The sequence below is a fragment of the Panthera pardus genome, unplaced genomic scaffold, assembly GCF_024362965.1.
Source record: "Panthera pardus isolate Hobbes unplaced genomic scaffold, ASM2436296v1 HiC_scaffold_12, whole genome shotgun sequence".
Taxonomy (NCBI): domain Eukaryota; kingdom Metazoa; phylum Chordata; class Mammalia; order Carnivora; family Felidae; genus Panthera; species Panthera pardus.
Window position 1 is genome coordinate 59,401,410 of NW_026526677.1, and position 13,009 is coordinate 59,414,418.

The window sequence follows — 13,009 nt, forward strand, 5'->3', positions numbered from 1 at the left end:
GATGCTTTGTCAACAATTTCTGTTAGTGGCTGACGATATATAGTAAGCAGTGTCATTATAGCTAATGTCAAACGACTGTTACTGCAACAGGCAGCCTTCCAAAGCATTTTGAATATATTACTTAGTTAACTCATTTAACTCTCACAATGGCCCCGTGAATTAGGACCCACTGTCCTCCCTCGCCTTACAAATGAGGAAACTGAGGCACAGAGAGGTTAAAATAACAATGACACAGCCATCAAGTGGAGGACCTAAAACTTGGCCCCAAGCAGAATAGCTTTACGGCCCCACTTTATTACTCAGTACATCCTCTCTTATAACTATGTTAAGAACAAAAATGTTTTATACACGGGATTATTTAGCATCTTGTGATTCCAGAAAAGGAATGCTGTTATTATAACCCTCTCCTGGTTTTCTTTTTTCCCTTCTGACTGCTCCTTCTTGTCACATTTGCAGGCTCCCTCTTCCTCTACCTCGTCATAAAAACTGGAGCCCCTCAAGGTTCGGTCCTAAGCCCTCTTTTCTCTCATTTCATTCTCCAGTCCAAGGCGATCTTGTCCACAACCATCGTTTTAATTATCACCCACTCTAAAATGAAGCACAAGTGTAAATCTTCAGCCCGGATCTCTTTTCGGATATTAGACCTCTATTCAGATTGCCCCCTGGATGTTTTCACAGCACATTCTGTGTGCCTGTGTTTTTTCCTTCCTGCCTTCCAACCCAACCACCGTAAGCCTCGTGGTCTTCCAGTGCTGTTTTCAGCAAATGGAATCTCTAGAAAACCATGCATAATCCTTGGTTCCTCCCTTTCTCTCTCATCCCCATATCTAATCTTAGCAGCCCCTGCTGATCTCCCCTAATATGTCTACTTGTCTATGTCCTCGTATTTCCATTCTGGTCCGAGCCTCCATCAACTCTCACCTGTACTGCTGCACAGCCTGTGGTCCCCTAGCATCGACTCGGGCACCCCCCCCCCCCAGTCTATTCTCGAACTTCAGCCAGAGTGCACTTTCCAAAATACAAGTCAATCAGTCGATTAATAAATCTCTTTCTCTTCACCACCTTCCCCACACCACCCCCCCCCCAAATATCCCTAGCCTAAAACACTTTCACGACTTAAAGAGAAAATTCTAGACATGGCCTATGGGTTTCTGCATGGTCTAGACTTTGTTTTCCTCTCCAGCTTTATATTCTACCATTCTGCTCTTCACTTCACGACCTTTCGGGTCCTCCTTGTTCTCTCTCCTTTTGCTTGGAATATGCTGTCACCTCTGACCCATTCTTCACCTGGTGAACAGTTTTACTAACCCTTCAGTTCTTGGCCTTTTCTGGGTCGGTTCTGTTACAAGCTCTCTTAGCCCATGTCCTCTCCTGCACGGCATGTGTCAGAGGTTATCATTTTACGTTTTTGTCATTATTCTGTGGCAGTCTCTGTCCTCTCCCATAGTGGTGTAACCTCCACAAAAGCAGGAACTGCGGCCTTATTTTCCACCATTATTATATCCCCAGTGTTTCGTGCATAATAGACACTCAATATATATTTGAATTAGGGAGTAAATCACTTCATTTGTTAATATGCATACAGTTTCATACTGTACCTCTTTTAGGAGCACAGAGGACTACAAAAGATAAGGCTTCCAAGATGCTATTCCTGGAGCCCCACAGTCTCTCACTGTGTGATGATCCTGTGACGGCTAAGTGTAATTCAAGCCCTTCAGATGAAGGCCTCCAGCATCTTGGGAAATGGTGGCAGAGCTACTCATTTTTCTTTTAAAACAGCAAACAACTAAATCCCCATGGTTCAGCTCATGTCAGAACTTATTAGAATGTGGTGGTTCAGCTTCCACAGTATCTCGCAAAGACTTAAATTCACAGATTCTGCCATTGGCCTCTGGAGTCTAAAACCGCCTTTAGCTCGCTTTGCAGATCTACCTTTGAAATTCGGAAAGCATCCTCTGACCAAAGTTTTCGTTTGTCGACTTCTCTCTGAGGTTAGGCGTTTTCGTTTGTCGAGTTCTCTCTCAGGTTGGGCTCTGTGACACTGCTGTTCCTCTGGTGTCCCTGGCAGAGGTACAGCTGCTTTTCTTCCTTTTTTTTCTTTCCCCCTAATTTTCAGCATGAACACCTGGTAAACTCCCATGTCTCAACTGTTGGCCAGACACTCCAAAGGGTCCCCTGGTGTCATCCCTCCATCTCTGTTTCTACGGTCCTTATAATGTTTGTTGCCTGACTGTAATTTGAATACATTAATTTGTATGACGATTTCTTACGATGAGAGCTGATGGGTGAAGTGGTTGACTTGACTCCTCCTGGGACCCCTCTCTGTCTCCCTGAAGGATCACCCTCTATTCCCTGAGCCCAGGGAGCTCAGGCTTGGGACTGAACTGGCCTCCAGATGGGCTCCTGCCTGTGGGCACCCTCTGAGCCTCTGTCCGCTGTCCTGTGCTGAGGCCTCCCTTTCCCGTGCTAGGCCCCGTTGTCCTGATGGCCAGGCCCTCAGTCAGATCACATAGCCCCGGGAAATGGACTTCTTCAGCTCGCTTGTTTTACCCTTTGCCTGTGGAACTTTCTCTTTCACAAATAATTCATCTTTCCATCAACCCTTAGTTTAAATAAAATCTAAAGGCTTCCTTGTTCAGTTATACCTTTTTAAACTTTGTGTTTTTATTTAGTCAGATTTTGGCAGGGAACCTTCCAAGCTGAGCCCAGGGGAAAGGTGACCATTGGCACAGGTTTCAGCCTCTGCTTTTGGCCCAAGATTGTTTCTATTTTTATTTTGTTTCTTGTTTCTCTTAATATCCAGGGCAAAGATTAACCACTTTTACTTATCTGGTAATGGTGAGAGGCCTTTAGACTGCTTGCCTGTTGTCAGGGGACTCCGTGCTTAGAAATGTTGACCCCCAGCCACCCCCCAGGAGGTTAAGAGCTAACTGTTACATTTGGCTTTTGCAAAACGAGGCTCTTTGCTTCCACTCGATCTGAGAGAGAGCAAGGAGAAGGACGGATCCCAACTTCTGCGGGGTTTTGAAAAAGGATAGTAGTCTAATTTATGGAGGTTGTTTTTTAAAAAAAACTAACTCTATGTCATAATTCTGTAGCTGCCAAAAGACGTAATTCTACCTCAGCTTCGCCTTGGCAACCTTCTTTTGGCACTCTGCAGCCCTGTCGTTGCTCTGCATTATTTAAGCAGTAATCTTTAAGAAGGTGAGAAACGATTATTGCTTTTTAGCACAGTTGACATTCTATTGGCACAGAGCAGTACCAAAGCTTCAAACATTTCTAATGGCCATAAACCAACTTAAACACCTCCATGCAGAGGCCTCACTGCCGTGAGGTCATAGCTTGCTGCAGGGGGAGAAAGAAGATCGAATGTTGTTTAAAAGTGGGTCTTTTTTTTTTTTTTCTTTTTTTCTTTTTAAGTATTCTTATTCCACCGCGTTGTAGCTGTAGACTTTGGCCAGGATCCAGACAATCAAGATTTAGCATTTTGACCAGCTGTGATCTAGTAATGTTCCTCAGAGGAAACATTCTGTAGGAGGGAAAGACACATATTTGAGACGGTGAAGTGTGCTCTCTCCCAGTACCTTGATGGGATGGGACCTGGTTGTAGACAGATAAAACAAGGACAAGTGAATCTGGAGGAAAACAGGGAAAAAAAAATCACTTCCAATAACTAAAACTTCACCTCACCTTCGAGAACTCTCTCGATGTGGTAAATCTTTCCATTTTTCCCTTATTTCATTTTCCCCTAAGCCTCCACCTTTATATCATTTTGTGACAGGATGTACTTGTGTTTTCATAATTGATGCTTAGACCCGTCAGCATTCTTATAACAGAATAACAATTCCAAGGAAATCAGAAAAGCCACACAAACTTAATATAGGCAAGAGAAGAAGAGAAAGAAAACATACCAAGCCATTCGGCCTAAAAATTATTCTTCTGAGTCTCACTCCTCCCTCAAACAGAAGTACGATCACATGTAGGCATTGTGGTGGCAAGTCCTGGGGACTGGGAGAGAGAAGGAAGCTAACGCTTGCTTCGTCAGGTTGTGTTTGTTCAATCACGGTTAGTTGCTTTGTGGCTTGGGCAAGTTACCTAACCTTTATGCCTGAGTCTCTTCATCTGTGAAAGGTGGATTATGTTTGTAATACTTCATAGAGATGAGGATTAAATGAGACCATGTAGAAAGCTACTAACACAGTACTTTATCACACTTCATCAATGTTACCTGCCGTTGTTTTATTATTAATAACAGTCTGTGGAGTACCTCCTCGTTGTACTAAGAGTGTTAGTCCCCACTGGAAAAACTGTTAGGTGGATATTCACGTTTTACAGAAAAGGAGACATTGGTTCAGAGCCGTGAAGTGCTTCACCAGTCTGCCATATCTCATAATGGCGGAGCTCCGTGTGGAGGTCTGGAATATATATGGGAGATATGGAAGCGGAAACATATTTTGGACCAGTGCTCTCTTACCCTGTTTTCTTTCTCCCAGTCCTTGTTCTTTTTAAAGGAGGCTATTGCCTTAGGCAGTACAACCAGCAGAAAGAGGAGGAGGAGGGGAAATTGTGGAGGCAAGAATAGCGGAGTCGAACGAACTGGGTTCTACTGTCTCCCAGATTGGCCTCGTGACAAAGTATTTGTATAATGGTTCTAAAAGGCTGAACGGGGTCCTCCTCGTTTAGGTTGGGACAACAGAAATTCTCCCTCTTGCAAAAATGCTTTCTCCCTGACGCTAAATTCATACAGAAAAATGATACATCAGAGGTCTCGGGACAACTGGAATGTACCTCAAAGGATTCTGGGAAGTTCTTTTAGTCCCTAAGCATTTAGCAGATCATGTAAATAGAGGCAGTTGAGCATTTCTACTTTATTCAAAGGCTCCCCCACCCCCGTCTACAAAAAAAAAAGAAAAAGAAAAGAAAAAAAAAAGCTGCAGTGATGTTTCACTTCTGATTGATTTAGTATTTTTCTTTCAATACTCTTTTACACTTGCCTTAGTTCTTTTTCTCCTTCTTGCAGCTAGCTCCCTGATGTGCAGAAGTGGAGAGGGGGCGGATGGGAAGAGTTCCGTTTGTCCCTGTTCTAAACAATTCTATGTAGGAAGAAACAGTAGGAGGAAGGAGACCTAGATTCTGGCCTTGCCTCTACTCCCAATTACCTGTGTTCCACGGTCTGAGACATCAATGCCCTTGAGTCTCGGTTACCCCTTCTGTAAAATGAGGGCAATTCTTTGGGAATCCGAAGCCCATGGAAGCTGGTAATAATGACAGCAATCACAATTACAGCTACTACTGACATTAGTATGTACGTCGGGCATTCTTCTATTTCAGGTGCATTATTTTATTTAATCCTTACTGTAGTCCAGTGATCTGTTTATGAAGGAGGAAGCTAAAGCACAGAGAAGATAAGGGACTGCCTACAGTCATATAACAAGCAAGTGGTGAGTTCGACCTTAAGTTACAACTCCAAATAGACGGTCATGACTGCAGAGCTTGGAGGAGGGTCTAGGTTTTGAGCACCCTTCCTCATCACCACCACTATCTCCAGATATAGCTGAAGAGATAAAAAATAACCAACTGCAATAAATAAGGACTCACAGAATGAGAAAGAAATTAATCACCTTAATTTAGGGAGATCAGAGAAGACTTTGATCCAGAGAAGCCAAATTTAAACCAGACTATCCTCCTTGACCTCTAAACTCCAAACCACTTGACTTCTCCCTCATCAGGCTATTGTTTGTGACTCTAGGGTATCCTTTTGTACTCGTGGCAAAAGGTTGATTATGAAGTAATCTAACAGTCCCGATGCGGTTCAGTTACTCAACAACCTATCCCATGTTTCCCTAAACCGTGGCCTGGTAAATTGGCCATTACAATATCTGTGGGTTGTTGTTTTTTAATAAATTCCTTCTAATTGCAGCATTAAACCCCAGATGTCATGTTTCCAGGTTTCCAGTTTGGACTTAAGCCAAGCTGGAAAAGACATCCATCCACTCGAGGCAAACAGCCAAGGAGAATGTGTGCGGCGAAGTAGGGGACTTGGTCCGGTTACCAAACCTCGGGCTCCGGGCCCCCAGATCTAGCGCCATAGAACACAGAGGGAGCCTTGGCCGGAGTGGAGGACGTAGCAAAACTACCATGTTTCCTGCCGCATCCACCCCTCCCCCAAATATCCAGGTTTACTCTGGTTGTTTCTAAGAGTAAAAATTCCCCGTAAGTTATTCATCACAATTCGAATAATGCACTAATTTCATTTGATAAGTAAATTGTCAACAGCCTTTAAAAATTGGTCATGTAATTAGGAAGTCTATGCATTCTGACCTCTTCTTCCGTCTCGATGAAATCGTCGTAAACCTGCGCTATAATCAGACAAAAAGAATCTTGAAACCTCCCAGGCATTCTTTTTTGATCTATCATTTGCCTCTTTAATTGCTACCTTTCTATTTTGTAGGGAATAATAGAAGTAAAATGTCCTTTTTTTTAATTGTAAGAATTTAGCTTGTACTAAAATGTGTAACGAAGGTTCCTTTTGGAAACTTTCTATCAAATGCAAAAATCTAAATTGTTTTATTAAAAATCTATGCATTGTGTTTTTATACAGAGATGCTCACAGCAATTTGTTTTTTAATAGTAAAATTTTAGAAATATCCTAACTCTACACAAATAAGAGAATAATATTCCATTCAGTGGAGCAGCCTAAAATTTAGAGTTATTTACCAAAAGATTTTAATAAATTCCAGTGGTGGGATACAGAATTATATATATACAACAAACATAACTTCAGGGTTTTTTTCTCTTTTTTAATTAAACACATATATGTAAAATCAAAGCCTAAAAACAAAATACTCAAAATTATTCGATAGGCAATAGGCTTGTGAGTGATTTTTATTTTTTATGTAGTTTATATTGTTTGTGTTTTCCAGGGAGTATAAATTATTATAATAATTAAAAATGCATGTGTGTTCGTATATATTTTAATGTAATCATTCAGCACTTCAGCTGTTTAGAACTCAGGTATCTGAAAAATCTGGAACACTGCTGAGATCCTGGAAGTAATAAAAAAATTAACTCTAAGCAGCCAAAACTAATGTTACAAAACTCATAAAGCCAAGTGTGTTATGCCCCGGCCATGTGCTGGCCCCTCACTCAAGCTGATGTACTCTTTTGCACACAGTTCTCAGGCCATCCACTACACGAGGGCACAGTGAGCTGGCAGACATTAACAAAAGACAAGGGCCTGCAGACAAGTGCATTGGTGCACATGTGCCACCAGCCTGGCGGTGAGAGAGGACCCAGGGAAGCGTGGGTACAGGTGGGAGAGCCCAGAGACCCGGACTTGTGCCCCTGAGTGTCCTGTCATCTCTTCCCCATGTCCCAGTTCAGTAACACATGTTCATAGTGATGGCCCAGTGTTATTAAGAAAATCCTCTTTTCGTCAACTTACTCTTTATAAGATTGTAAGAGAGACTTTGGGGCACCTGGGTGGCTCAGTTGGTTGAGCATCTGACTCTTGATTTTGGCTCAGGTCATGATCCCAGGGTTGTGGGATTGAGCCACATGTCAGGCTCTGTGCTGAGCATGGAACCTGCTTGGGATTCTCTCTTTCTCTCTCTGTCTCCCTTTCTCTCTCTCTCTCTCTCTCCCTCTCTCTCTCTCTCTCTTTCTCTAAAATTAAATATATATATATATATATATATATATATATATATATATATATATATATGTAATAAGAAAGACTTTAATAAAAATGCTTGGAAAGTCTTATTGCACATGACTAAAATGAGGAGAAAGACAACATGTGGTGATTAAAGGGCAAATTTTAGATACGTAGCCTTCCTTGTCTACCTGTAATAACTCATCTTTTTTACCATTATTCAGGGGGGACATTTTACCATTACTTGGACTTTCCAAATTGTATCTGACGTTATCATTCCCTGGGTTCTCATAAAAATCTAAAGGAACTGGAGAATGCTGCAAAAATCAGGATGTCAGGGGGCACCTGGGTGGCTCAGTCGGTTGAGCATCCGACTCTTGATTTCGGATCGTGATTCATGAGATCAGGCCCTGAGTCAGGCTCTGCGCTGACAGTGTGGAGCCTGCTTGAGATGCTTTCGCTCCCTCTCTTTCCACCCCTCCCCCACTTGTGCGCATGCATGCGTTCTCTCTCTCTCGCAAAGTAAACATTTTTTTAAAAAATTGGGATGTCAGAAAATGCCAAAGTCTCTACCTCGTACAGACTTAGAATCCATCCATTAAAATAGGAGTAGCACCCCAGAGCTTAGATACAGGCTGAGCGGGTTAGATGAGAAGGCCTGTGTAATGGCATTTAGCTTGAGGTGTGGCATTCCATTGGCACTTAGCAAGTGTCAGTTGAATTTGAATATGACTTTCCCACTTGGGACGCAACAGACAGCGTGGGCTCTGGAGTCCGACCAAATTTGGCTCAGATGTGGGCTCTGCAGCCTTGAACAAAACCACCCACCTGCCTACCTTTTCCACAAGGTAGATGTGAGGGTTCAGCTTTATTGATGTACAAGAAAATGGTAGCTGCCTTCCCATTATAGTTGAGAGGAGGGATGTGACACTTTATTACTCTTCTGTTGTACAAAGCTGTGGAGAGCTTTCAAGGGGTCTCGGAATCAACGAAGGCTACAAAATCCCCTGTTCTCTTGTGTCGTAAGCACAGCTTGCACCCAGGTCTGTTCCTCATGCCCTGCTTTTTGTCAGCCCACCTGCAGCCCAGCAGAGAAGCAGAGCAGAGAGCCCACGGGGTGGGGCCGGGTGGCGGTGGCAATGAGGGTATCATGTTCACCCTTCGTGGCAGTGAGTGCTTAGACACCTGGCCTCTGGCTGTGTGCCAGCGACGTCACCTTCAGCATTCCAGGCTGGTTCACTTGGTGCTTCTCACCCTCCTGGGCTGGGGTGGCAGCTGAAAGCTTGGCCCATCTGCTCCAGAAAAAAAAGGGTCTGTGGGTGGTGCTGACGCTTTGTTTTGGTTTGATTACCTGGACCCCCTGCAAAATCATTCAGAGAGGGACACTGTCAGCAAGTGGTACAGTAAAAACAACAAGATTGGCAAAAATGTGCGGCTTACCCAATCGCTTTGAGTTTTGACAACATATTAACTGAAAACCTAGATTAAGGCCAGTAGATTTGGCTCTGTTTTGTTTTGTTTTTCTTGAAGACTAAAAACAGTAATTTTCTGGGCTGCTTGTGCTGTTTTATATGCACCCCAGTGACCACCCCTAATTATGAAATCTCTCCAGGCACCCACGCTCATAGCCAAGCAAAGGAGTCTGGTAGGCCCATGGATTAGAAGTCTTGTGGTTGCCTTTTTGCAGGAAGAATAGCCCTTGCTTAGGTGTCAGAGACCACAGGCATAATCTAGCATCAGAAAAAATCTGAGAGAAAAGGGAGCAGGGAGCTGGCATAAGGGCTCGTGGCTGTGGACACCGGTGGAAGGAACCCTAGACCCTTCCTTCTTTTTCAGGGCACTTATCACAACTGTAATTTGAAAATGTATCATTTCAATAATTATGGGGGCCTTTCTTCTGCAAGATTGGAAGCTCCTCAGAGGCAGGGCCTGTCCCGTCTTGTATCTGTTTCCCCTCCCCGAGGCTGGCACATGTAATAGCTGTCTGTTGGGTGAGTATAGTTTCAAGTCTCATCTCTTTTCCAGCCGAGTAGCTGTTTTTGTAAGTCACTTCTGTGCGTGTGTCCTCATCGGAAGAATACAAGTCAGAGGGATCTTGTGTTTGCACTTCCGTCTCTGGATCAGTCTTTTCCTATCAGTGAATTGAGCTATCTTCATCCAAGTGTAGTATCTAGAACTGTGATCAGTGCCACAGGGGTGGCTTAAGTAGCCCAGCATTGAACACGACCGTCATTTCCAGGGTCTGGATACTCGATTTCTATGAACTCATTATTATTTATTGTTTCAGACTTAAGAGCAATAGCGTATACCCTGCTTTCTTGACAGGGTTTTTGTGAGAACCTAGTGAAATGGCATATGTGAAATGTCTTCAGGAACTAAAATGCTAAACAGTGATTGTTATTGCTGGCCCAAAAGTATCTTCCTGAGAAGGGACTCAACTTCAAAAGAAGGCACTGAAGACCGAGTATTGTAAAATGTGTGTGTGACTGACCTGATAGAAGAGAAGCCATTTTCCAAGTTAATTTTTCATTACGAAAAATATAGATAGATATACATATTAGATAGATAGTAGTCCGTTAGGTAGATAGATGTCTCCTTGGTTCCCTCTCTGCCAGTTCTCTAATGCAGGGTGATAATGCAGGGTGATTAGCATTTGGGTATCAGAAAACCTGTTGGTCATCAGGTCGTGAGGCGTGGGTATCAGAAAACCTGTTGGTCATCAGGTCATGAGGCGTGGGTTGTAGTCTAGCCTGCCACTGCCTCCCTGAGGTTATCAGGGACAAGTCATTTGTCTCTGCCAAATAAGGATGCCTGCTTCATGACGGTAAGTTAAGCATTGAATAGTTAATACAAGAATATAAATACCGATAGCCCTTTGGACCAGTAAGGTTGATTACATCCCTCAGATGCCTTTTTTTCCAATCCCACCTCTCCAGGTACTTCACCTCTTCCCCAAAGACATGATTTCTCTCCTCTCGCACCCTGAGCGCCATCCTCTGGATGGATCGTAGGGTGTCTTGTATCCTTCTTGAAGGAAGCTCCCAAACTTGAATTCAGACTGCTTCATATTTTTTCTTGCATCCGGACCCTACAATTAATACTAGACTTGATTATTATCAATTTTTATTATCTCAAACCTAAATATGTTGTTTCCTGTCTCTGGATCCGGAAGTCTTAGGCCGAGTTCGAAAGCTGAAAATAACTTCTCGTTTTTGTTTGTCTTCTAGCGATAGACACCACACCTCCAGCGCAATCCCTGTTCCAAAGAGACAAAGCTCCATATTTGGAGGTGCAGATGTAGGCTTCTCTGGGGGGATCCCTTCCCCAGACAAAGGACACCGAAAACGGGCCAGCTCAGAGAATGAGAGACTCCAGTACAAAACCCCTCCTCCCAGTTACAACTCCGCGCTAGCCCAGCCGGTTACCGCCATCCCTTCCGTAGGAGAATCCGAGAGAAAGACGACATCTCTGTCCTCCTCCTTGGATACCTCCTTGGACTTCTCCAAAGAAAGCAAGAAAAAAGGAGCTGACTTGGGTGACAGATTAAGCGGAGGTCACGTGAGTGTGAACACTAGCCAAGAACAAGAAGGAGCGCTCTCTGGACTCCCAGCCGCCGTCAACGGCGCTCTCCTGCCCGGCGAGCAGGCTGGCTCCTCCGGCGTCCGGCTCCCGGGGGCATTCCTCCCGGTCCCGGAGGCCGAGCTCTGCTGTACTGTGGAGCAAGCGGAAGAGATCATCGGGATGGAAGCCACGGGTCTCACCTCGGGCGATCAGCTAGAAGCCTTTAACTGCATCCCAGTGGATAGCGCCGTGGCAGTGGAGTGTGACGAACAAGTCCTGGGAGAATTTGAAGAGTTCTCCCGAAGGATCTATGCACTGAACGAAAACGTGTCCAGCTTCCGCCGGCCGCGCAGGAGCTCCGATAAGTGAAGTGAGCAGCCAGCCGGTAGGACCAGGATAGAGTCGCTGCCCGAAATGAGGATGAAGCTGCACTGGTTACCCCTTGTAATAATTATGACACGAAATGAATATTAATGGAGGATATTCCTCGGGAAAACAGACTTTGTAAATCACGGAGGGGCTCAGGATCATTGTGTATCAGTGGGCCAGACAAAGTTAGAGTTTGCTTGCAAGGTTTGCTTTTCAGGCCTGACAACTGTTTTAAGGCAAAATTCACTCTCTAGCTCGAGTCACCTTAAAGATATTTGTCTGCTTTTTAATTTACACTTCTGTGTTATCCTCAGAGGGAAGATGATAATATATAAATAATATGATAAACTCACCTTTAGTTTCTCATAAGCATTTGCCCTCAACATAGTTTATAAAACTTTGGAAAACCGAATATTCAAAACAAAGGTTTTCACCAGTTAACTCAAAGACCTTTGACCATCCGTTAGTTTGATCAGTAAGAAGCACAATGGTCTCCTTATACCCAGGCCCATCTGCCCCTGCTCCTGCCCCTGCCCCCAGTCAGCCTCTCTGCTGCCCCGTCTTCATAGCAGGTGGGTCGTGCACCCTGAAAACTGAGGACGGCAGAGTCACTGGTTCTCGAATGCGGTAGCCAAGACCTTCCACCTCCTCAGATCAGCCACGCCCTTAACGTAACCCTCCAAGGAGAGGGAAAAACTTCCCCTCTGGTAGATCCCAGGGGACCCTCAAGGGCTCCCAAGGTTGCAACAGTCAGATGACATCCAGTGTCCTCTGGGGGCCAGAGTTTTTACGTGGGCAGACGCTGCAGTCAAAAACCAGGCATGCTTTCTGGCAGTGCACTCACCAGACAAAAATCCCCATATGTAAATCCCATGTTAATTTATTAAATTTCAGTTGGAAAGGAAGGCGCTGTATATGATGAAATACCCGTAGAGAGTCAGGCTGTCCAGTGTGCCGACAGCAAGGCTGTTGAGATAGTTGGATAAAGAGGCTTAGATGAGGCATAGAATACTATTGGTGTATGTGCAGTTGCGTTCATATTAAATTATGTTCTTCAAGTCCAATTTCATCCCCGGAGCTCAGATTTCATTTGCTATTGCCATATACTTTATATACCCAAGGACATTGCCTCAGGGTTGCAAGCTCTTCAAGGAAAATTTATGCATATACCCATGTATTGTATAGAAGAATAAAAACTGAATTTACTTCACTTGACCTGATTTGTTCTTTCCAGTTCTGAAATCCGTCTCGAACCTACATCTCCATCTTCCATCACGACAGGACGAGCCTGGACAGAAACCGTGGCTGTACCTAAGCTAATGTCGTTGACTCGAGCGTGTGCTGTTCCGCACAGCAGCACAAACACCTTCACAGGTGTTCTCTCCAGGAACTGCATTTGTCCGACGTAACAGCTTAACTCCTAGG

The 13,009-nt window shown here is 44.2% G+C and overlaps 1 protein-coding gene across 1 annotated transcript in view; it reads left to right on the forward strand.

Annotated features, from left to right (window-relative positions):
• Positions 1-12,794, forward strand: part of UVRAG (UV radiation resistance associated) — a 296,412-nt gene extending 283,618 nt beyond the window's left edge. The window contains exon 15 of the mRNA XM_019449868.2: positions 10,882-12,794. Within this exon, the coding sequence (XP_019305413.1) occupies positions 10,882-11,584 (703 nt within the window). The 3' untranslated portion in view covers positions 11,585-12,794. The remainder of the gene's footprint in view (positions 1-10,881) is intronic.
• Positions 12,795-13,009: the final 215 nt, after the last annotated feature.